Source organism: Mus musculus, chromosome 6 (assembly GCF_000001635.26).
Source record: "Mus musculus strain C57BL/6J chromosome 6, GRCm38.p6 C57BL/6J".
NCBI classification, from domain to species: domain Eukaryota; kingdom Metazoa; phylum Chordata; class Mammalia; order Rodentia; family Muridae; genus Mus; species Mus musculus.
Genome location: NC_000072.6, coordinates 92159937 through 92184975, shown reverse-complemented (window position 1 = coordinate 92184975; position 25039 = coordinate 92159937). Strand labels below are relative to the sequence as shown.

Sequence of the window (25039 nt, the reverse complement as noted above, 5' to 3'; positions counted from 1 at the left end):
GTACTTGAGGGTCTGAGTTCTGATCCCAGGATCCATGTAAAAATCTAGGTGAGATCATCTGTGCCTGTAACCCCAGAAGTGTGGGTTACAATCCCAATTGCTGGAGCTTACTAAGAGAACAGAAACACAGCAGGACACTTTTCCCCCAGCCTTCATGTGTGCACAGGACATGTCTAGAATTGTTGGATTATTTGAGCAGAGGAAAGAACACTTAAGTTTTGAAAAAAAAATACTAGAATAAAAGATTAACAGATGAAAAATGCTCTAATGGGCTTATCAGTAGACAGTTCATCTATGAAGCCTGGGAAGTCAGTTGAAAATTTACATAATTACAAAGGGAAAAAATCTTGAGAATCCTATAGAAAAATTAATTTCAGCCATAAACAGCGATTAAAAATTACAGTGGGGCTGGAAAAATGGCTTAGCAGTTCAGTGCACTTGCTGCTCTTTTAGAGGTCCCACATGGCAGTTCACAGCTCTGTAAGGTCAATTTCAGGGGACCCAACGCCCTCTTCCAGCCTCTGCGGGCACTGCGTGTATGTGGTGCACAGCCACAACACACAAGCAAAACAGTAAGGTAAAAATAAATCCTAAAAAAAAAAATGCAGCGCAGAGTGACATGTTGATTGTTGACTTGTCATATCTGTCACAACCACTCTTAACAAGCGAACGACCCCCTCCTCTAAGCAGAGTCCTTTGAGGCAGACCCTGACGCGCCAGAGCAAGCCACTCTTTCCTCCTTTGCAAATAAGTTTTCCCTTTGAATCAACAGCGACTTTTCCGTCAAGCTCTTCACTTCAGAACTGGAGATCTTGGGAGAAGATAATTGGTTTCTGTGAAGACAAAAACGACAGGTTGATTCCCAACGCTGAGGCGGCTGCGAGCCCGGGCCCAAACTACGAGTCCCAGGCTGCCCCGCGGCCGCGCTGGCCGCCGGGAAGTGCCTCCCAAGATTCCCGGAGCCGCGCTGGTCCGCGGCTTGAGGAGTTCCTGACTTCCACCATGCCGATGAAGGGTCGCTTCCCGATCCGCCGTACGCTGCAGTACCTGGGTCGCGGGGACGTGGTATTCAAGGAGTCTGTGAAGATCATGACCGTGAACTACAACACGTATGGGGAACTGGGCGAAGGCGCCAGGTCAGTGTGGGTCACAGCCCTCGGGGTTCAGTGAAAGAAGCTGAGGCAGTGGAGGGCATCCCGACTGATCCCCGATAGAAACCCGAGTGCTCCTCCACCGGAGGGATGGGTTGCGGCTGGAAGGCTGGCCCCTTGTGCGAGGCTGTGGCGCGGGGAACGCCTTGGGAGCGGAGTAGTAAGTTTCCGCACCTGTGCACAGCATGGCTTGCTGCTGCTTAGGACACTTGATGAATGAAAGGTTTCATTGACCCGTTTATCATCTCTGAGCAATGCTTTGGACCCTTCCGAACTTACTGCACATTTATTGAGCGCCCAAAACGCTGGGTTCAGTACTGGGATTTTCCACAGTACGGGATAAACATGACTGTAGATAGAAGTGGATTTGTAGAACGGATCAGAAAGAGAGAAGAGAATAATTTTCAAGGTGGAGAGTGGCCCCTGTGGCAAAGACCTTGACTTCATGAGAGCCAGAAGCCGCCTTCAAGCCATTTTCTCTGGTCAAGTTGACCCCCAAGACCTAAGATTTGCTAGCCTGGGATCTGCTGGGGTGAGGGCTCTCTGGAACCCTCTCGGTGGACCAGAGGGTTCGGGCTCTACTCCCCACTTGTCAGGAGTTTATGCATATGCAAAGGCCTCTTAACTAGTTGTATGACCTTGGGATCACACAAGTTCTCTCAACTTCTGACAGCATTTTTCCTAGGCGGAACACCACAACATCAGTGTGTTGGTGGTGGTGTGGGGTTGCTGGAGAATAAAGTGCCTGGCAGAGTGCAACAGGTGCTGACCTTGTGCCCATTTGATCCAGTAGGTGCATCTATATCTATCTGGTTTGTGGGCACAAGGCTCTGTGCTTTGGGATGGGAAGACAGAGACTTGCTGACAAGTTCTGCCTTCAAGCTTTTGGGTGGTGTGCTGTGGAGCTTTCAGGGCAGTGTTTCCTCCCCAGAAGCAGTTCTTTCACTTTTTCAAGTTTTGTGTTGATGTAATTACTTAAAGGTCTCCACCCCACCCGACCCTGTGTTTGTGTATGTGTGGATACATTAGCATTCAACCAAAGATAATGTTTCTAAGGAGCTGGCTGACTTGGTTTCTTTTTGAAATAGGGTCTCTCAGCCTGGGCTTCATGGATTCAGCTAGGCTGGTCAGTAAGCCTGGAGCCAGCAAGCAAGGGCTCACACCTGGCCTTTTACCTCTCTCTCTCTCTCTCTCTCTCTCTCTCTCTGTCTGTCTGTCTCTCTCTGTGTGTGTGTGTTTTGTATGTCATGAGAGTTTATTTACACCATATGTGTGCAGGTGCCCATGAAGCCAGAGGGTGTTGGATTCTCTGGCACTGGAGTTACAAGTGGTTGTGAGGCACTTGATGTGGGTACTGGGAACTGAACTCAGGTCCTCTGGAAGAACAGTAAGCACTCTTAATTGCTGGGCCATTTCTCCAACCTCAAGTAAAATCTTCCTTAAGTTTTAATTGAGATAGGGTCTCACGGTGTGCCTAGCTGGCCTGGAACTCCTTTATAAACCAGGCTAGCTTCCAGCTAACAACAGATCTTCTTGCTTATCTCTGCTTCCTGACTACTGAGTTTAAAGATGTGTGACACCACACCTGGCTTGCTTGTAAAAATGTATATGTGAGTGTTTTACCTCCATGTATGTATGTGCACCACATTGGTGCCTGGTGTCCATGGGATTAGAGTTACAGATGGTTATGAGCCACCATATGGGTGCTGGGAACTGAACCTGAGTCCTCTGCAAAAGCAACAAGTTCTCTTAACCACTGAGCCATCTCTATAACCCCCTACCTGTTTGTTTGTTTTTTAAGTGGATCCCGGAGCTCAGAGTCTGGTTGTCTTGCATGTATAATAAGCTCCTTAGTGATTGAGCCATCTCAATAGCACCCTTTTGACGTATTAGACCCTGCGGAAGAGGAGTATGGTTCTCATGGCCGTTGCCTCTGCCTGTACACACATCTGCATCCTGTTCAGCCTATCCTCCCTCGAAGGTCACTTCTGAACAGTCAGAACATGAGTTCTCTGATAATTTAAACACTGTGAAGACTCATTTTCTGTGACTTCAAGCCAAAGGGGAACGTGTGATTAATTTTCCTTCTTGGCTTTAACAAATCCTTGTGTTAGCCGTGTTTAATCGCTTCATTTTTGGCACTTTAATTGCAGATTCTGTCCCAGTTGTGGTAGTGTCTCGAGTGGTTTCAGGCTGCCTTTCTGCTGACTCAGTTTCATCCCTGGAATTAGTTTAGATGCTTCAATCTGGACTGGTGGTGTAGGAACCTCTTGGCATGATCATTGAGGTAAAGAGTTGGTCCTTGCATGTCATGTGACTAGAAATAGAAAGCTAAGGTCCTGTTCCATGGATCAGTGGGTGTGGGGCAGATTGAACAGGAAGGAAGCAAGGATGCCTTGGAGTGAGGGCATTTGAGGAGCCTTAATTAAGGGATTGCTTACAAAAGTGTGGACAGAAATGGGGAAAAGAAACGTTGAGTGAGGGATAGCATGGACCCCAGCCCATGCAGGACAAGTGAGGTTAGGAATGTCCATTGGAGCCTGAGGACCAAGGGGTCTGGCCACAGGAGCCTTCAGGCTGGACATGCCAGGGCTGAGCCGGGAAAGGAAATAGCTGCCTTTTACCTGTCACTGGTACTTCCTGCCAGCCATTTGAACCCATTGTGAAGCCAGATAGCCAGGTAGTCCTTATAGCAGATGGATTCAGGGTGGTGAGGGAACAGTATGCAGAGCCAAGATTGGCCTAGATTTGCTCTGTGTTGTGGACAGCTATGTGTGCTTTATTGCTTTGTGGTTCTGAGGTGGATGCTAGGAAGACGCTCTGCTGCGGCGCTCTGCTGCGGTTGTGTTAGAACTTACTTAGCTAGGGCTCTCCTGGTGCACCATGCTGATCTGAACACTCCAGCCTGAACCTCAGTATCTTTACTTTCTGTTCCATTTGGCTCATTCAGGTACTGAGATCTAAAAAGGGGAATGTAGTTAGTGTTCTGCTAGCTTTAAAGCTTCTCGCCATCAACTGATTGCCAGACAGGATAAGGCAGTTAACCGACTCCTATAGCACAGAATCAGTTTTACTGATGTGTATACTGTGCTATTGTAGCAGAATTAGCACCCGTCTTCCTGCCTGAGGCATGGGAGTATAGGATTATAGGTGTGCCAACCTCCCACCCCCCATGTCTATAGTGTAACACTCTTATCCTGTTGCCATTTCTTCTACACTGTGCTAAGGAGCCGTTCAGTAACTTGTCCACTGCACATATGGAGATGCAGCCCTGTTTGCACAGGACTCTGGACTTGGTGCTAGGAACTCTGTGAGGGAGCACTAGTTTGTTTTTCTCAGTGACTAGACATGAGTCCTGATACTTACAGAAGTGCAAGTATTGGGGACACACCAGTCTTCTATGCCTGTTTTTTCTCACTTTTTTGGAGGCAGGTTCCTCTTACAGTTTTTGTCAAGTCCCAGACTTTCTCCATGGAAAAGGCATGCACAGAATTTCAGGGAGAAAACTCTTGGATTAGATTTACATAGGTTCATTTCTAAAAAGCTGTCACATGGTGTGGTGGTTTGAATGAGTGCCCCCAATAGGTTATTATGTTTGAATGCTTAGTCACCAAGGAGTAGCACTGTTTGAGGATTAGAAGAATTAGGAGATATGGCCCCGTTGGAGGAAGTGTGTTGCTAAGGGTGGTCTTTGAGGTTTCAAAAGCTCATGCTAGGCCCAGTACCTCTTGCTCAGCCTGCACCTTGCAGATCAGATGTAAGCTCTCAGCTACTCCAGCACTATGCCTGTCTGCCTGTCACCAACTCACCTACGTGATAATGGAACAACTCTCTGAACTGTAGACAAATCCCTAATTAAATGCTTTCTTTTTATAAAAATTCCCTTAGTCATGGCGTCTCCTCACACCAATAGAACAGTAACAAAAACAGAAGTACCAAGGACTGGAAATATTACCTGATCATGTTTGTTGAAGGAATGTGGAAGACTGGAACTTTGGACTTAGAAGTGCATTCAAACACTTTAGTGAGGCTACTGAGCCATCCTAGCAGGAATAGGGAAGACAGTGATAATGAGGGTGGTGTGGACTGTCGGGGCTCAGCTCAAGAGAGTCAGAGGAAATAAAATATTAGCAGCTGGCCTAAAGACCATTATGATATTTTGGCAAAGAATGTGGCTATTATTTTGCCCTTGTCCAAAAGATCTTCCAGAAGCTAACTTGAAGTGGTTTGTATTAATGGCATTGGCAGAGGAGATTTCAAGACAGCATAGTATTGACTTTGTTGGGTGGTTATTGCAGATCTACAATGAAAAGGAACAGGGCAGGCAAAGAGAAATACAAATTGCACAATTTGAGGAGAAAAAGAGCACCAGGAAATGTAATGATGGAGCCAACTCCTATGCTCAGGGAGGTAAAAAGTTTAAAGAATGGCCTGATGGTAATAGAATAAAGGAGTTAGTACTTGACCCTTAAGTCGGGGTACCGCTCTGCTAATCCTGCAGCAGTTCCTGTGAAAGGGATAAGCCTGGTGGATTTCTTCTGCTTAGAAACCATTAGCCAGTTAAAACTTATGCAAATGCAAGTCTTGGCAGGGGTGCGGATGGGGGGCAACCAAGCAAGCAGAAGTAGTTGACACCTTCCGGTTCTAGATTTAGTCAAGGATACAGGAAGGGGTTATGGAACCTTCCTCCATAGCTAAGGAAAGCCACTGAGGCCAGGCATTTGGGAGAACAGTTCTACATGGGGTTTCCGGGAGCCCATTGTATGAAGCTATAAAGCTAGAGCCTAGATTGCATTGTAGACCCCAAGATATTGGAGATGTCAGAGTCGTGGGATACCTACCAAGGAGAGCTGCCAACAGGGTGTGGAACCAGTATAAGAGAAAGAAGGAAGTTGCAGTCAACAAAGCTGGAGTTGGAGTCTGGAGTTACTTGGCATCAGACATGGAGACGCACATGGGTTCATTTCTAGAGACCTGTTAACATGGGTTCATTTCTTGCTTTTTGCAGGAAATTTGTGTTTTTCAACATCCCTCAGATCCAGTATAAGAATCCTTGGGTGCAGATCATGATGTTTAAGAACATGACGCCATCGCCCTTCCTGCGGTTCTATCTAGGTGAGTGAGGCAAGGAAGACCCACCTGTCCCTTTCCAGCTGTAAGCAGCTGTAGCCTTAGCTTCCCTTGCCAGTTACCCAGTGGCTCCTGAGATCTAGACCCAGCTCCTTCACCTGTCTTTCTTCAACTCATCTCTAGTTGTCCTCTGCCTATCATGTGGTCCAGTTTACCCACATTCCTTTGCTGCTCTGTGCTACTGTGTCTTCACACTTTGCCTGTGAGCTTACAGAATGAAAACAGATCCTTTGCTGGAGATGTGTGTCCATAGCTCAGTGGTAAAGTGCACTGCACTGCAAAACCCCCAAACCAAATAGCCTTTAGGCCTGGATTTGGCTCTCAGGAACCTAGTACCCCTCAGTGCTGAGCACAGTCTTCTTTTTTGCTCCCACCATGTCTTGTGGGTGCTCTCCTTTCTTGTTCTGATGCTAGGCACTAGCACTCCTGGTTCCTGGATAAGAGGTAGAAAGTGCCACAGAAAGCACACTATTGTGTGCGGCACATATGCAATGTCACTGAGAGGCAGTTTGGGGCCAGGTGCTAGGCAGTCAAGGAGTCATGGGCAAAGAGCTCTGCTCTTTGTGTATTTAGTGAGGGGGGGGTGCTCTGTGTATGAGAGAGAAGAATACACAGAAAAGCAGCAAGATGGTCAACAAAGTCCTGTGGTGAAGGAAGGCAGTCATAGGATTTTGTGTTCTTAGGGCTTCTGTGTGCTTGCTAGGCCAGTATTACAGTTTGGAGCCACAGCAAGCCCTGGATATGTAATGAAGTCATTGCATGGCATAGAACAGATCTATAGTGAGAACCAAGATACTTCCCTTTGGCATTCAGTCCCTTTCTTCAGGGACAGTAGGTTAGGACTTTTTGCGATGGGATTGTGTAGTCCTGACTGGCCCTCTCAAATGCTAGGATTTGATATGGCCACTGTATGCCTGCTTGCTTTGCCTCTAAATTTCATGTAAACAAGAATCTCTTGGGAAAATTCCTTTTCTATTTCTGGATAGTAGAGTCAGTGGGAGAAAGGACCTGTCCCTGGTTGGGAGCTTGGTGGGTATCTAGGATTGGAGCTGCCCATGACATAGCAAAGCCATTTGCTTGTGCTGGTAGTCCCTCTGCCAGCCCCGTACCTTATGGGAAAGACCAATTACACCACAGGACTGCATCTTGGCTCCTGGGAACCATAGTCAAATGCAAGGAAGATTGGGAGGAGCCAGGTATTTCTTTTGCAAAAACTTTTTTTTTTTTTTTTTTTTTTTTGGATAATTATCTAAGGCCAGAACCCAGGGTCTTTCAGGTGGTGAGTGTGTGCTTTACCACATGGCCATATCCCTCCCACGCAGTTCATCGTTTTAGCAACAGGCTTTCATTATATTGCTGACCTCAAACTTTTGGGTTCCTGCTTCAGCTTCTTGAATGTTAGTACTCCCAGCCTGGAGGACCCAAGCTTCTGTTGATTTATTGCAGCTGAGCATCGGTTTTTTGTTTTTGTTTTTTTAAGATGTATTTATCATTATATCTAAGTACACTGTAGCTGTCTTCAGACACACCAGGAGAGGGCGTCAGATCTCATTACAGATGGTTGGGAGCCACCATGTGGTTGCTGGGATTTGAACTCAGGACCTTGGAAAGAGCATCTACTAGTGCTCTTGACTGCCGAGCCATCTCTCCAGCCCTGAGCATCTTCTACTATGTCAGTCTCTCAGCCCACCGATGAGCTCTGCATGAGGTTTAAAGCGCTGAGACCTTGAAAAGGAGATTTGAGGATGCCAGGGAAAGTGGTAGAACCCACACCTTTGATCTAGGCAGTAGGAGTGTTGTGCCCCTTCACAAACAGTGTTTAAGCTTGAGTTAACCAGCCTCTTTATGAGGGCCTTGTTGTCTGCTCTTAAAAGTTTTAGCCACTGCAATATTGTATTTTCTTAATTAGTAATATTGATTACTTTTTAAATGTGTCATTCACTGTTGTATTTCTAATTTTTAAAGTGGCAAACTATCTCAAACATTTAGTCAGATATCTTGCAGGGTTGTGAATTCATAGATACTCTGATGAAAGTCCTTAATCAGATACATGTGCATTCTAAGTCCGTTCTTCCTCTTTTTGGCTTACAGTGTTTCCTACAACAGAAAGTAAGGAATTTAAAATTCAAGTACTGACCTTTTTTTATGATCATACTTTAAATATGCCTGAAAAAAATTTGCTCCTTAATAAGATCATTAAGATTTTCTCTTGTAGTGGTGGTGGTGTTTTGGGGCAAGCACTGTCTAATGAGCGACATTCTTCTGTAAGTTTTATAAAACATTTTAGCTAAAGTGTGCTTGTGTTACATATGTATATATGTATAAAGGACTTGCACTTGGAGACAGTGAACAACTTCACAGATTTACTCTGTCCTTCACATATGAATACAGATTATATGATACATATGTCTTTGGTCTATTTTAAATTTTTTCCTAATGTTTATTTGCATGTGAGTAGCCAGTTCCAGTGTTTGATAAAAAAGCTTAAGTTGAAATTTTCTTGCCATCTTTGCTGAAAACAGTTGCCTGTAAATAGAAGAGTGTATTTGGTTCTGTCCCATTTGCTATTGACCATGTCTCTATGGTTATAGGTAGCTGTAGATTAGAGCTGCCTGTAATTCCAGCTCCCGTGGGTTGGGGGGGCTCACACTCTCTTCTGGACTCCTCAGGTACCTAACACTTTTGTGCACCGATTCACATATATACATAATCTAGATATTTATAAAAATATTGATTTCTACTACAAAAAGCAAGTTGGAGACCATGGTGATCTTGACTTGTCAATCATCTACATTACAAGGCCACAGGTATGGAGCACATCTTGGCAGTCCCGGCCTTTTGAGGCTGAGAAGTATGCCTGAGTCCTCAGCTCTCCTGCCCTGTGCCTCTTGTTTGCAGATTCTGGGGAGCAAGTCCTGGTAGACGTGGAGACGAAGAGTAATAAGGAGATCATGGAGCACATAAAGAAAATCTTGGGCAAGAAAGAGTGAGTTGCTGGGTTGACCTGACGGGAGCAAAACTCAGCTCCCAAAAATGTGAGAGTGAGGGGACATGTACAGAGGGTATGGCGAGGGAGGGTCCTCCAGCCCCAGTTAGTTACGAGTCCTTGGACAGTAGGATCAGTTCAGGCCTGGCCTTTCTTTCTCTCAGCAGATATGAGCTGAAGTCACCAAATCTCTTTTCCACTTCCTTGCTGTGACAGTGAGCAAGGGTTACCCCTGCCTTGACATGCATGTAGCTAAAGGGAAGATCAGACTCAGTTCCCAGGTTCTTTTCTGCTCCTTTAATGAGGAAGGATAGGAAGGCGGGAAGCCAAGACACAGGCTCCTTCACCCCTCCTATCCATCTAGCCCCTAGCCCCCTAGCTCCCATCCCCATGGGATGCTCCAGTGGTCTGCTTCCCAGTACCTTTCCCCTCACATGGAAGAGACTGCCCCTGTCTGGAGCCCCTGGTCATGTTTTGCTACTCTGTGTGTTCCTTGGCAGGGAGACCCTCAGGGAGGAGGAGCTGGAAAAGCAGCAGCGCTTTCATCCAGGCAACTTTGGCCCCCGGAAGTACTGCCTGCGGGAGTGCATGTGCGAAGTAGAAGGCCAGGTGCCCTGCCCTGGCTTGGTGCCCTTACCCAAGGAGATGACAGGGAAGTACAAAGCTGCTCTGAAAGCCAGTACTTAGGTCTAAGCAAGGCCATCTGGGATGGACTGGTGGCATTTGACTGGTGGAGATGGATTACATTGGTACCATAAATGATGGAACTCTGCAATGGAAAGGCCAGCTTGCACATCTGTTTAAAGGACATGGGATGAAGGCCAGGGTTGCCAGCTGCTGAACAGATGTCAATAAAAGATTTAGTCTTCCTATACATAGTAAGTGTGGCCTTGCTGGTCTAAAGACCATCAGCATCAGAGAGTTTGGGATGAGGAGGTGCAAGGCAGTCAGTGATTGTCTCAGTCCTGGAACTGGCCCTGCTGCTTTCACTTAATCTCCCTCCAGTTTCTACTCTGGAAGCTGTTGAGGGCTGTTGTTATTGGTGAGCCAAATGTAGCTGGGAGAGTCCATGTTCTTACTTAGCAGTCCAAAGCAAACATGTGGGCAGTGTACTAAAGCCTGCAATTCTTGCTTCCTGAGAGAGGGGAGATTCTCCAGCCCCAGTTAGTAACGAGACCTTGGGCAGTAGGATCATTTCAGGCCTGGCCTTTCAGTTCAGCAGATGTGAGCTGAAGTCACCAAATCTCTTGTCCACTTCCTTGCCATCAAGTCCATGTGGTGGAGGAGTGCCAGTGGCATTGTGTTAACCGTAAGCATGGATTTTTCTGGCTTTGAGAATGAAGATGCCACCTGGGTGGTAATTTGACTCTCAATTCTTGCTTACTAGGTGAGAGACAGACAAGACACACACACTCCCGGATGCCTTTCTAGGTATATTTTCCAGTTATCAGTGCCATTTTAGCTATGTAGACTCCATTCTTCAGTGGACAACAGAATCTTCCAGGGTCACCTAATGTTTACCACAGACTTCTTGGCATTTGGCCATATAGGTATGAGTTTATGAGGCAAAATAAAGCAGTGGTTGTTAAAAATGCCCAAGACTCTTTAGATGCAACAAAACAGGGCAACTGCCCTCCTCCCCCCCGCCCCCCCACATACCCAGTTCACTCCCATTCTCCTGGCCCCTGGTGCAGGGGTCTCAGGGAGGCAGTGCAACTAGAATCCTTCTATCTGCAATATAGTGCCTTTCCATTGTCTACTCTGGTTCTGGTTTGTGATTTTGCAGCAGACCAGGTAGGGGCTGCAATGGAATGCTTGTAGCTCTGATGTGTAAGGGATAAGAGTGCTTCAATAGAATTTGGTACAGCCCCCCACAGGTCATTCTTTTGAGTTTTTGTTCCCATGGTGTCTTAATGGCTGGTATCAGGGAATAGACTGCTTCCCTCCATGGCAGATACGGCCAGGGCCCAAATCCTAAGCATGGACCTTGAAAAAAAGAATAAAGTTCAGGTCCCAAGGGGACAAATTCTTGAGCTTCACTTTGGTCCTGACCCTTGTTTCTGCCAAAGCTGTGGCAAGGCTACAGGGCAACATGTGGGCAACTGATAACTTCTGTGGCCTGGAGCAGATGCAGGTCTGAGGAAACCATTGATATTGGGAGAAGTCATCTCTTTAAAATCTATCACTTTAGTAGTGACAGGTTTTACACACATGAAACTGACCACACAGACTTGAGTTGACTTGATGGTCCTCTGAAGTGACAGCTTTCACACTGAGGTGCCACCGGCAACTGTGAGCTCTGTAATGACATTATTCAAGCCTCAATTGTAAAATGTAGAAGACATTAAGAGCAGTTTCATTCAACTACTGCATCTGAGGACACATTTTTTTGCCCACAACAAATAGCTACCTAGTGTATGGGTCTGACATCTGACTCCACACCTGTCTCACCACCATGCTCTGGGAATGTCTATGTAGAGTCCTTATGTCCATGCTGGATGACATGGAGAATTCAGTCTGAGTTCCCACCAGATGTCTTTCCACCTGATGACGGTGTTGATGGACTATTCTCTACCCACTGCTGGCTCCCGGGAGGGGTTCAGGCCACATGTGACTGTTTTGAGGAAAAAAAGATGAGCAGCACACATACTAGTCTTGAATTTACTTTAATAGTATAAACCTCATGTAGGTAGTATTAAGCCACAACAACAAAGCCACATTGAACAGCATTTAGTAAAAGGCGCTCGTAACCATGCACAGCAACTCTCTATACAGACAACAATGCAGATTCTCCTTCAGGACTGAAGACATTGATTAGATAGAAAATTCAGTTTAAAAAGAACATGCGGGTTTTAAATGCCATCACATAGCTCATTTACATGGGGAGAAAAGCTGTACAAAATGGCAGCTCTCTGCAGGTTTTTAACCTGGAATCAGAAGGTAATGGCATCCATGGTGTTTTCTACAGTGTGAAGGGCAGAAATTACACAACCAGTCATTACCCAAGAAAATGCCACACTGGACTTTCTTTTAGTAGATGTCCTCTAAAAAGGGAGTTGAGGGTGGGGGGTGATAAGGTTTTATCTTAACAGAGAAATTCAAACTACAGGTACAAACTAGTTGGTACTATGACAAAAATGTGCAGCTTTTCAGTTATAAAACTAGTTGAACACTGATTTACAAGTTAATTGGGAAAACAGACTAGAAAAATATTCCAGCACTTGAGCTGTGTGTGCAGCAGCATTAGCGTCCATGAATGAGTAGGCTGTTGGGATGACAACTGATGGTACTTTCCTGAAGAAAGGCTATTTTTAATGTGCAGTCTACACCAAATGTTACCCAAACACTAAAACTTAAGAGTGGTAATATTGAGCATTTTCCTACATTCCATGTATAAATATCAATATTGAAAATTAACTAAAAGTGCATATTGCTGAGCATTAGAAATGTCTGATGGTTTCCCCTTCCTAAGCCACTTTTAAGTTTACTGTTAGGTTGCTGCTAAGACAATAGCCCCCAAAGAGAAAATGGAAGGATTCATTTAGGGACTACCAAGCTTCCCTGTGTTTTACTTGGAAAGCCACTTTTAATAGTGTGATTGTCACAACAGGCAATGACACAGGCAAGATTGAACAACCACAAAGGGTGAGGCCAGGGACACGAGTGGGAAGCTGAAGCCAAAAGACCCACGTCTCACCAAAGGCACTGAGGACTATAGTCTTAACAATTATTTCTTAAAACACTCCAGTAATTTACTTCAAAAACACAAAGAGCAACCTGTGGGTCAGGCAAATTTTTGCACTTGGCTTCATCCAAGCCAGATGCCTGCTCACTGTGGCCACGAGCAGTCTCTGCCAAGCTGGGCCCTGTCTCCCAAGTCCACATCTCAGCCCAAAAATCCCAATCATAGGGGACGAATATCAGCAAAGACCCGCTAGATGAGGAAAATGTCAGCCTTAGCTTTCGTACTATTAAATACAACTTCTACAGAATGTAGCTAAGTTAGGATAATTTACTGATTGCAGTTTTTAGCTATCTGCACTGTTTTCATAGAATGTTTGGTAGACTGGTATTTTGTTTTTACCACCAGAGAGCCCCCATGTCTTGCTGACAGAGCCCAGGGTAAACAAGGGAGACTGCTGCAGCCCCTGGATCCCAAATGCCCATGTCTGAGCCACACGAAGCTCCAGCTTTGGAGCCTTTGAAGAAGACCAAGGGTCTCAGTCACCAAGCTCCTTCCAGTTATGCTAAACTGGTTTGTGAAAAGGAAGTTTATCCTTAGTTTAGGATATTAGGCTAACATCTCTTGCAGCTTCTGGGCCCTTGTAAATTTAGAGAACTGCCCTCCTATCTGGACTTTTCTGGCTCGAGGCTTCCTTGTGCAGGAATTAGTGCCACCTGGCCCAGGCAGCTCCCTGTCTAAGGAAAATGAAGTTGGTAAGAAACTCACCTGCACAACGTTCCTGTTAAGGGAACCTTGCAACCCCAATATCTATTCACATTAGCAACGCTAGCATCAACTCTTGACAACATAGAAGTTTGAATATGTGGCTACATGTCTGTATACATAATGTACACCTATGTACACACATTATATACACTGTACAAAGAAGATAATATGAACACATGTACATTCATTCAGTCATCTAGGCCTGTAACTCTGGACATGCACAGTGTGGCTGAAGGGACAGGTTGTGCACAGAAAGTACACACTGATGGGAGGCACTCAATGAGGAGGTCCAGAACCTTGTACAAAACACCTAGGTCAACCTCATCTCATTTTGGAGTTGTCTTTAGAAATTGACATAAGAGTTAAGACTTTTTGCAAAGAACCGTAATCTGGAGATTGGTTCTCCGTAATTGGAGATAGGCAAAGGAAAGAGGTGGGCATCTGTCTTACCAGGACCTTCCCCCTGGGAAAAAAAAGCAGCTGTCAAGTGATGCTTTTCAAGGCCTGGATCTAGAATTTCAGCAGCACCAACAGCCCCGCTGCACCCAGCCACTGGAAAGCAGCAACAGTCTTCCAGACCCCCATGACATCAGGTCCCAGACAATAGGTCCAGCTCTTAGGGATACTGACCAGAGAACTGCATGAGCAGTACTACCCTTCAAAACAATTTTATATAGTGTGGATGCTGCTGCTCCATTTGAAAGCCATACTGACCACCCTGATTGATGCCATGACTACCTCAGAACACCATCCACATCTAATACTGACACTGACAAACTAGAAAACCATTCCAAGGGCATAAGTGACTCACTTGAATTTCATTATAGAAACTCAAGACACCACAACCCCAACTGCAGCCTCAGAAAGAGAAGAGGCAGTGAAGAGCCTCTTCAACACACACTGCAAACTGGAAGGACAGCGACACATTGTAACATTTGAGGAGTAACTAGGATGACTTGCTTAAGGAATTTGGTCTCTGTCTACATCTCCTGTCATATTTTATCCCAAATTTTAACATGGAACTATCAACATTTAAGACCTTTCTGGAAAAGAGCCTAGTTAGCCAGGGTTGGTGTGTATCTCTCCACCCTAGCCTATCTGCAAAAGTAGCCAGGTCAGTGTGTCTGTCCACCTCCCTGAGAGGGGTGTCTAGACAGGTCAGCCCTGCTTCATAAGGCTTGGAGTATCACAGACTCATAAATCAAGGGTGGAAAGCCCTGAAAGCTGAAGCCCAGAAGCAACTGGGGCTGACCTTCATAGGTCATTCGACAAGCCATGGAATGGAGCATCATTCAAAGTTTGAAATGATTTCAGTTAATGAGAACATTGTATGGATACAATTGTTAAAGGTAAGGCCACAACGATCTGGACAACCAGTGAAGGAGTTTGGCCCAAAGTGGCCCTGTCAATTGGCCATTACTAATGACGGAACTTACAAAGGACCAGAGTTAGAATCACCAACTCTTTTCTATATTAAAAAAAAAAAAATTTTTCCCCCTTCAGTGTCATCTTAGAGGCTGGTACTTCTTATCCAACTATGTGGTCTAAATACCAAATGGGAGCCAGGCTGTCCAGGCCCTGTCTGAGTGGCTCACATTCTAAAACCCTAAGGGAAGCAAAGCCAGCACTGTAAGGTGTACTGATTAATGTACTACAGGAATCTCTACAGAGATTAAAATAGACTCGAACTATACTGGTGTCCAGAGCTTTTGTCTTAATTTTGAATACATACATAAAAAAAAAAAAAGCTTTAAGCTGGCAAAATTATGTCCTTTCCATCATTTTATACTGGCAATCCCTGCTGTTCTCCAACACTGGCTTCCAAATCTAGCTGGGAATTTAGAAGTTAGAGATACTTCTGTACTTAAATCCCACTAGCAGTGAATAAAGTGTCATTAACTCCTCAAAAGGAAACAGCCTATCTAGCCTTGAGCCCCATGGCTGTACCTGCCCATAAACAGGTACAAACTTAACCTTACAGGAGGTATTTTGCTTAAGTTCTGCTAATCTAAATGCAAATACCAAGTATATTTCCACTTTTTTTTTTCCCAGTCTCCTGTCCATAGGAATGCAAAGAGCTTTAAGTCAGATCTAACTTCCTTGGAACTGAATTCTGTATTCTTTCTTGTTGGAAACTATAGTCATTATAACGTAAGGGAATTTGTGAATGAAGGTTTTTCTTTTTTCTTTTGGTACTGGGGATGGAACCCAAGACCTTGTGCATGCTAGGCAAGCACATTACCACTTAAGTCACCACCCTACCCCACTCCCTTAAACTCCTTTAAAACTCAGGAGTTTCCTCATTAAGTTGCGCAGATTGGCCTTCAAAGTATAATTCTTGTGCCTCAGCCTCCCAAGTGCTGGGGTTACAGGCCTGCACTATGTGCCCTGACTGAGGATTATTTTTGGATTCTCTTTCAGAGAGAAGATGATCTACTTTTGTTATCTCAAATGCCCCAGAGAGCTTTGTTGGACTAGCACATACCTGGGAGAACTGAAGAACATCGTGTCCCAGTACACTAAAATCACTAATACTTAAAAGATCAGAAAGTATTTCTCTTGATGCCTTTTGTTTCACAATCTAAGGCCAGTCCCTCACCAGACAGCGAGGATACACAACCCCCACCCAGCTGCAGGTTCTGAATGATCAGATACTGGCCCCTCTCCACATGCACCAGGAATAGGAACTCTCACTGCAGAAGCCACACTCAACCTGGACAACAGGTCATGTCAAAGGGTGCAGTCAACCACCTTGCACTCTGGTCAAAGGCTCCAGTTCCTACAAGTTGGTAGAGGGATCCAGGTGTACTTTCAGTCACTGGAAGAATTACAGGACCCTTATCACAGGCATTCTGACAAGCTGCAATCTAATTCTGAAAATTAGTGGAGCCCATGTTCTGGAAGAGTCTGCAGAAAGGCATCAGGGATTGGGACCAACCATGAGGGTAAGGACCCTGACAGGCTATCTCTGCTGGCATAGCAGCTCTTATTGGGTCACTGCAAGTTATATCCCCTGCACACAATGCCAGGAATCCACATTTTACTCACAGGAATTTAGCGTAGCACCACCACTGCACACAGCTAGAAGTGCTGCCCTCTTACAAATGTGAACGATTGTCTCCTGTACCCTAGTGAATTTTCACAGAAATCATTAGCATTTTGACAAAAGAGACACAGTTTTCCATTTGCCCTGTCCACAGGTAAGATGTTAACATTGCAGATTTGATAAGAAGTGCTTAGAAAGTGCTAACATTACCCTGGTAATTAGTAGCTATTAATTCCAAGGACTTTTTTTTTTTAATGTATTTACACATACTGTTCTTAGGTTCTTTTAATACTAGTCTCTGACATTATAAAACTTCAGTATTGTTTTTTGCCCTTTGAGAATTTTAAAATACAAATTGAATTAAAAGATTGTTCCAAAATCTGCATCACCAAAAGGTGTTAAAACATTTCTTAGGGCAGGGAAGAGTTCATCTTTAGTTGCTATTGTCTGGGATGAACAGGAAGAAGTGGCTGACACACTGGAGACACCTGTGCACACCAAGACACTGCTACACTTCCCTTCCCTTGCACCTGCACAGTTCTAGGAGGCATCCCACTGTTGGCAGCTGTTGGTTGTGCACTATAGACTGGCTCCAGTGATCTGGCCATTATATTCTGCTGTCTCCATCTTGAGGATGTAAGGAATTATGCTGTCTATTGAAACATTGCCAATGAGACCAGTAAAAAAAAGTTCTTCTGTTATGTTGGAGCTCATGAGCCTGAGTGCTGGTAGGCGGACAAGAATCCTGGCCAATCTGGAAGAGAGAGCAGGCATTAGAGAAATGAGGTGTCTGGTTGCCTGTGGCCAATTCTTGGAGGTCCTTTTGGCTCCATGTACAACTAAACCAAACAGACCTACTATATCAATCTGATTTTGTTGTTGAAATTAAAAAATACAACAAAAGTTTAGCATGAAGGTAAAAAAAGTATAAAAGGTGTGTATGTGTATAGGATTGGTGAGATGCTCAGTAGATAAAGGCCACTGACTACAGTACCTGACACCCTGAGCTTGATCTCCAGAATCCATATTGTGGAAGGAGAGAACTAACTCCTACACTTGGGTTATAATTGCACATATGCACACCTTCAATCCCAGCACTCGGGAGGCAGAGGCAGGTGGATTTCTGAGTTCGAGGCCAGCCTGGTCTACAGAGTGAGTTCCTGGATAGCCAGGGCTACACAGAGAAACCCTGTCTCAAAAAAACCAAAAAAAAAAAAAAAAAAAAGAAAGAAAGATTACACATATGCATGCCCATACACATACAACATAAATGCAAAAACCATTTCTAATAGTAACTATGAAGTCCTTAAACTGTTTAAAGCTACTCTTCTTACCTGCACACACACAATTTTGAAATTTACCAACAAATAATAGGTTAAAGTACAGAGTATTGTATTCCTATAATGAACTGCTACAAACTCAATAAAGGAAGGATACTATAGCGATGCATATCTGCAATCACCTCACTCAGGAAGCTGAGGCAAGAAGAGTAAAGTGGGAGGGAGGCCAGCTTGTGCTATACAGTGAGGCATAACAATCTATAGTTACTGAAAGCAGAGAGATCCAGATTGTGCAGTGACTATTTAAAAGAGCACAGCTGTTGTATTACATGTGCATATTTGTGCAAAAGCACTTTGGAAGAATGTTAGCTACGTGCTCATGGTTTGCTCTTCTTGGCATGAGAGCCAAGTAAAAAAAGGTTAAAAAATATCCTTGAGGGGATGTTTTTGATGAAGTAATTTTCTTTCCCTCTTTGGCTTCCTAGAATGTTCCAAGTTTTCTGCAATACCTACCTTGTTTATGAAAAAAAATTATTTAGAAATTATTAGAAAAAATTAATTATAAATTATTATTTGTGTATGAATGTTTTACTTGCATATATTATGAACAAGTGTGACTACAGAGGTCAGAAGAGGATGTTGGATCTCTTGGAACTTAACCCTGACCTCTGAAAGAGCATTAAGTGCTCTAATTGTCGCACCATCTCTAACTCAGTGTTTCTCTACCTGTGAGTTACAACCCTTTCACAGGGGTCACCTAGGACCACTGGAGAACATAGATATTTACATTATGATTCATAACAGTAGCAAAATTACAGTTATAAAGTAAACAAAAATAATTTTATGGTGGGGATAACAACATGAGGGTACTGGCTGCTAAGCCGGATTTTGACCTGAATTTGGTTCCTAGACCCCCAAGTTGTGTGCACCAACACAGACACACAAAAAGAAAGTAGGTGCCATGTGTGATGGTGCATGTCTCTAACCCCAACACTTGGGAGGCAAGTAGGTGGATTTCTGTGAGTGTCAGACCAGGCTAGTTTGCATAGTAAATTCAGGTTAGCCACGGCTGCATAGTGAGACCCTAATCACTCTAGTTTTTCTTTTTTGATCTGAGGGGTGAAACAGATCAAGTAGTCTCAGGAAGTCAGCAAGGCAAATCAGGCTGGGTTTCGTGGAACACTGGCCGGCCCTCAGAGGATGAATGAGGAGGTAAGCTAGGATACTTCAGGAGAATTAATATAAAAAAAGACACAAAAGCCTGAAAAGTGAGTTACAGGGACTGTGAGATGGCTCAGTAGGTAAATGAGTGTTCCAAAGAACCTGACCATATGTTCAAGCTCCAGGACAGAGGGAGAAAACTCCCAAGGATTGTCCTCTGACCTCCAATGAAGCACCTGTGCCTCTTACATATCACATGCACACATACACACACCGCTCTAGAAAGTATATAAAAAGAAAAATACAACACAATATGCTATCTATTAAAGACTGAAGAAATGCTGAAATGAGTTTTTGATTCATGTAGGATAGCTTTCCTCATTTTGGCCCTGAATCTCATAAGTGCCTTCTTCACCTTTCCTGCCCTGGGTCTCTGTCTTGGATAGGATTGACTCAGGCTTAAAAATGAAACATCTGCTTTCTAATGCTGCAGAATTATGGTTCAAGAGTGAGGGGCTCTGCTTTCAGACTCCAAGGCCATCTATTGACCATAGACACCATGGAAACACTGTGGCCTCAGAAGAGAACAACCTCCTTACACACCAGACCAGAATTGTGGGTATGATACATACATTGATACATACATACATACATACACACACAGACACACACACACACACAGCCCCGTTCTCGTATCATGTGACTCAAGGTCTTCAATGATCCTAGTGGAAGTTGGTTTTGGGAAACTGCATCTGTGCTAAGGAGATGTACAAAAAACTGTCTTGACTTTACACAGAGAAACCCACCAGAGCCACTGGCACAATAGCATTTCCTTTGAGAAGTACACGGCAGGAAGAAGTAGTCCTGGCAGTTCAGGGAGCCTAATTCTAATTCTGCTCAGAGGATCCAAGTCTGGGGAAAGCAGGCTAACCGTCTTTCTGGATTGTTACTTTTGTTTACTTTGGGAGGAAAGGGAGAGTTAGAAAATTGGGCCTGGAAAAGCTTGCCATACATTCTATTTTTTGGCAGATCAACTATACTGTCAAAATATGTATTAGGCTAATATACATCCTATTGTTAAGATATTACCAATTAATTCTCACCTATATAAAAGGACTTTTTCCCCCATCAGTTTTATCTAAGGGCAAAATTGCCTTACGTAACTCACTTCTTAATTTGGGCCAGATTTCATTTTTGTTAAGGACTTTAATGCTGCCTCTCCCCATGAGTGCTAAGCACCTCTCTAATGTGTGAGGAGTTAGTTCCAGAAGAGTATTCCTTTTCTGACTGTCACCAGCAGTCAGAAGCATCCAGCCTGGCATTCTCTTATGTTTGTGCTCTTTCTTTCTTATACCTGGAGATGTTAGTGATCTAAAGGAGGCTCTCTACACTGCCAGAATCTGACCCAGCCACATGCCCTACCACACCCCATCCCGCCCCACCCATTCTTTTGTGTGGGGCATGGCCTTGTGCCTCACCTGTAAGTATCTTCAGAGTAGGTTTTCTGCACATAGTCCTGTAATTCCATCTGTGCCTTCTCCTGAAATTTCTCAATCTGGCTTGTGCCTGTCAAACCTGGATGATCTGAAAACAGAAAAGTAAACCCCAAGTTTCTTTCTGAATTTGGAAAGTATTATAGAAATCTTAATCTTTCTTTTTAGTCTGTTGATTGATACGTATCAAATATAAGCAACTGAACTTGAAGGTTGGCTCAATGAATTGGGAAGCTGTCACAATACTGGCTTTGCCTCTGTATTTTTCCAAGGCTGTAAGAGTCCTAGGAAGGTGGGTGGCTCCCAGGTAGAGCCTAACAGCCTTACCTAAACAGCACCCCTGAATTGGCTCTAGACTTCCTGCTTTATACTACTCTAGGAAAGAGAGATTTCTAAATATATATGAGAAATAGTCTCTTTTCAGATGTTTAATTACATAATGACTCCTTTTCAATAGATAGCTTTGTTATGGTAGGAGTCTGAGGAAGAAGAAAACAGTTATGCTACATTCAGCTCTTGCTGTTGAGGTCAGTGGTAAGCCCAGATGACTTCTCCAGAGGTTTGGAGAACAGTTAGAGAAGAAGAATGTGAGGCCAGTCCAGGTGCCTTTTTCGTTCCACCAGGAATTCTCTGCCTCTTCAGCTGCTATACATAGTCAGGCCTATTGTTATCCAGAGTCAGTAAAGGTGAATTCCAATCTACCTGGATTATACACAACTAGAGAACCTGGAAATGGGAGAGCCCAAACAAGAAAAATAGCACTGGATGGTGGTCCTATTTGGACAATGGCTTGGTTGAGGTGCAAATTAAATGTATTCAGAACATGAATCCCCAGGAACATTTCTTTAGGGCTAAAGAGCAAGAATTATTGATGTTTGATACCAAAGCACTTATTAATAACACTCTAGGTTATATAAAATATTAAAGGGCTTTCCTACACAACTGATGACAATATGGCCATGTTCAGAAACATCAGTAGACACAGTGCAAAGTGTCACAAGTCCCCACCACATATCTTACCGGGACTAAAGAGAACTATAGCTTTAAGGTATGCGTACTCATAGCCGTCTATATCCAGTTTCGCCATGCTGTTACAGAACTCCTGCAGCTTCCAGATGTGCTCCATCACTTGCTTTATCCGGTCACCAGAAAGCTTATCTAGGAAAAAAAAAAAAAATCACAGAACCTCTGAGGTAAACTAAGAACAAGATCAGTCTTTTAAGGAGCATCACAGACAAATGGAGGCTAAGTTCACTTTCTAAAGAGAACCAAGTCATTTCAAGCTTGTCAAGGGCTGCATTTCCAGATGAAAGTGGAGTATCAAGAGGTGCTTGTTCCTGGAGAGATGGTTCAGGAGTTAAGAGCACTCAATGCTCTTACAGAGGACCCGGTTTCAGTTCCCAGGACCACACAACAGTGTTTCACAATCATCTGTAACATCAGTTCTGGGAGATTTGATGCCCTCTTTTAATTTCTGGACATTGTACACACATGGCACAGGCACATATATACAAGAAATCTTTTTTTAAAGGGTACTCAAGGGCTGGAGAAATGGTGGTTAAAAGCACTGGCTACTCTTCTAGGGATCCCGAGTTCAATTCCCAGCAACCACATGGTGTTTCTGTAGTGGGATATTATGATGCCCTCTTCTGGTGTGTCTGAAGACCTACAGTGTACTTATATACATAATATAAATAAGAAAAAAATCTTAAATTACCTCAGTAATGCACCTAATTCAGCCTGTAGTTGCCAAGGGTTAATTCCTTCATGGCAACTCATGCCTCAGTTCACAGGGGCTAGCTTCTGCAGGGCTAAAATGAATTTTCTATTGCCACAGCTGCTACTCCACTTGACTATCAAATTTATTAGATGCCATTACAGATCTTACTACAGGACAGATGTTTGTCCATTCACAAAGATCAGCTGGGTCGGGGCTGGAGAGATGGCTCAGCGGTTAAGAGCACTGACTGCTCTTCCGAAGGTCCTTCCTGAGTTCAAATCCCAGCATCCACATGGTGGCTCACAACCATCTGTACTAAGATCTGATGCCCTCTTCTGGAGTATCTGAAGACAGCTACAGTGTACTTACAATCAATCAATCAATCAATCAATCAATCTTTAAAAAAAAAAAAAAAGATCAGCTGGGTCAACTTGACACAGGCTGGGCTTTGATCCAGGCACAGATTGGATAAAGATATATTCCACTCCCATAGCCCTAGGACCTACCTTCCTGGATGCTGTTCTGTAGGTGGTTGACAATGGCTGCCAGGATGGTGGAGAGACTCATGACCTGGGCACACTGGGCCAGGCCAAGAGTGAAGAGCTCATTCCAGCAGGCCCTCACCAGGCTGGTATTACAGTCCTGTCTGGGAACACAAGGATAAGGCTGAGTGTGTTTCATGTGGCTGACTCTAGGCATGTGAGCTTTATGGACTTAAAGCCCTAGCACTATCCACCACCTAGCAAGGGTGTGAAAATGGTTTATTATACGTTCAGGTCATTCCCAGAAAAATGACCCAAGTCCTTGAGTAAGTCCATGAAGGTTTTAAGTTTAAGTAAAGTCCCTTAGGAAAAATCCACATGGTGGAGAGAACTGATATCCCCAAATATTCCTCTGATCTCTTTATGCAAGCTGTGACAAACAGTTTTAAAAAACATCCTTTATATGTATGTGATTATATGTACATGATTGTATGGGTGTATGTGCATGCGCACATTTGCATTCAGGCCAGAGGTCAACATCAGAGTCTCTTACTGATTTTGGTGCTTACTGATCTGGAGGAGGTTTCAAAATGCTCAGATTAAAACACAAAAACAAAAACCCCACCCAGGGAACTAAGACCACCACTGTTTAGCTGCACATCAGGACACCTTCATATAACAGTACTGATAACCCTGAGATGTCAACTATCTTCCAAATGGCAGCAAGGGCAGGCAGTCAAGAATTTGCAGATGTTCATTCAACAGTTACTGCCTGTCGAGTTGCCCTAAGAATGACAAACTAAACCATCTCTCCTTTAATAATGGTAAATTACTGTCACTATTACATTTGGGGACATATGCCACATCACCCAGCCCAGGAGCACATTTCTATCTGCAGATCCCCTTCAGTCTTCAGCTCTAGATTAAGAGCTTTGTAAGATTTTACTTCTGGCAAGGATTTTTACAGAGAAGAAAACTGAAGATTCATAGAAGTGAGACAATGTTCCCACAGCCTTATAGCTGTCAAATGCTGTTCTTAATGATTCTCAATCCCAATCTGCTTACCCTAGGCCACTGGTATGAACCAGTGGACAATCTAATGTTTCCCATGTATCACCTATGGTGGTTACCCTGCAGCATGCATCCATTCATTACATTCCCAGTATCACGTGGTTGTTTATGTTCTAGCCAGACTGCATGCCACAATGGTGGCCTAGTCCAATTGGACATTAGTTACTTAGCATAGTAGCAGAGCTGGCATTGGGACTGACAGGGAAACAGGATCACCAAACAGTGATATTCATGAACAAGCAAGCAGGAGGGGCTTCCTGCAGAGATGACACAAGCCAGTGGTCCTCACTGGCTGCTCAACAGTGAGGCAAGGCAATGTATACACACAAACCATTGCTCTTGACACTCATCCTATCAAAGGCCAGACACATCTCCTAGCAACAAATCCTTGGCAACAAGAACTATTGTTTCTTTCAGTCTGCTGACTATATTTAATACAACTTTGGGTCACTGAATAAGGTAAATTGGAACAATGACACTGTAAAGGACCTCAGGGAACTTGTGGGCCATTAATGGAAGAACAAATCCCACTACTCAAGGACATCCAGGAATAAAAGCCACTTACCCAAGTGCCTGGAAGGCTGGGATTGACCTTGCCCAGTGCATGGAGAGGAAAAGCAGGCGGGATGCAGACTCACAGATGTAATGTACATTGAGGTACTCTGGCATAGGACTGGGCATTGTAAGCTGGAAAATAAAAGGTGTTGTGACACAAGAGCTAAAGGAGGGACAGGTGCTCTTGTCAACTTATCTCCTGTTTCAACAATGGTAACTGTCTCAGATCTCAAAGAACTTCCAAAAGCCTGTCACTAGTGGAATATGTGACCATGTAGCCAAGGCTTTCACCAGCTCCCATGGTTTCTTGCTCAGTGACTGGAGTCCAGCAGTCTGGATTGGGGTTCAGGAGCCTATAGGACACTTTCCAGCTCACCTATACAAAGATGTTTTCAACAACTCTGACCTCAGCTATGCTGTTGTTATTAGCCCTAATTCACTGGCCAAGTGTTTTTAAGGGTAGCTTCAAGATGGTAATGAAAAGGTGCTGGGCAACGTAACATCTTAATGGAAG

At 44.2% G+C, this 25039-nt stretch overlaps 2 protein-coding genes across 8 annotated transcripts in view; one reads left to right on the top strand and one right to left on the bottom strand.

Moving 5' to 3' along the window:
- The first annotated feature begins 952 nt into the window (after positions 1–952).
- Mrps25 (mitochondrial ribosomal protein S25) lies at positions 953–15464 on the top strand. The gene is made up of 4 exons (NM_025578.4): positions 953–1136; positions 6160–6266; positions 9180–9267; positions 9768–15464. The coding sequence occupies exons 1-4, from the start codon at positions 1003–1005 to the stop codon at positions 9952–9954; spliced, it is 516 nt and encodes a 171-aa protein (NP_079854.2). The 5' UTR covers positions 953–1002; the 3' UTR covers positions 9955–15464.
- Positions 11918–25039, bottom strand: part of Nr2c2 (nuclear receptor subfamily 2, group C, member 2) — an 81641-nt gene continuing 68519 nt past the window's right edge. For 3 of the 7 annotated variants that reach the window (NM_011630.3, XM_006505902.2, NM_001347342.1), the window contains exons 11-15: positions 24536–24657; positions 22924–23063; positions 21718–21855; positions 20683–20788; positions 11918–17517 (exon numbers count right to left, since the gene is read on the bottom strand). In NM_011630.3, coding sequence (NP_035760.1) covers positions 17343–17517; positions 20683–20788; positions 21718–21855; positions 22924–23063; positions 24536–24657 — 681 coding nt within the window. In that variant the 3' untranslated portion in view covers positions 11918–17342. The remainder of the gene's footprint in view (positions 17518–20682; positions 20789–21717; positions 21856–22923; positions 23064–24535; positions 24658–25039) is intronic. The other 4 variants (XM_006505906.4, XM_017321518.1, XM_006505904.3 and 1 more) reach the window with 2 other exon arrangements.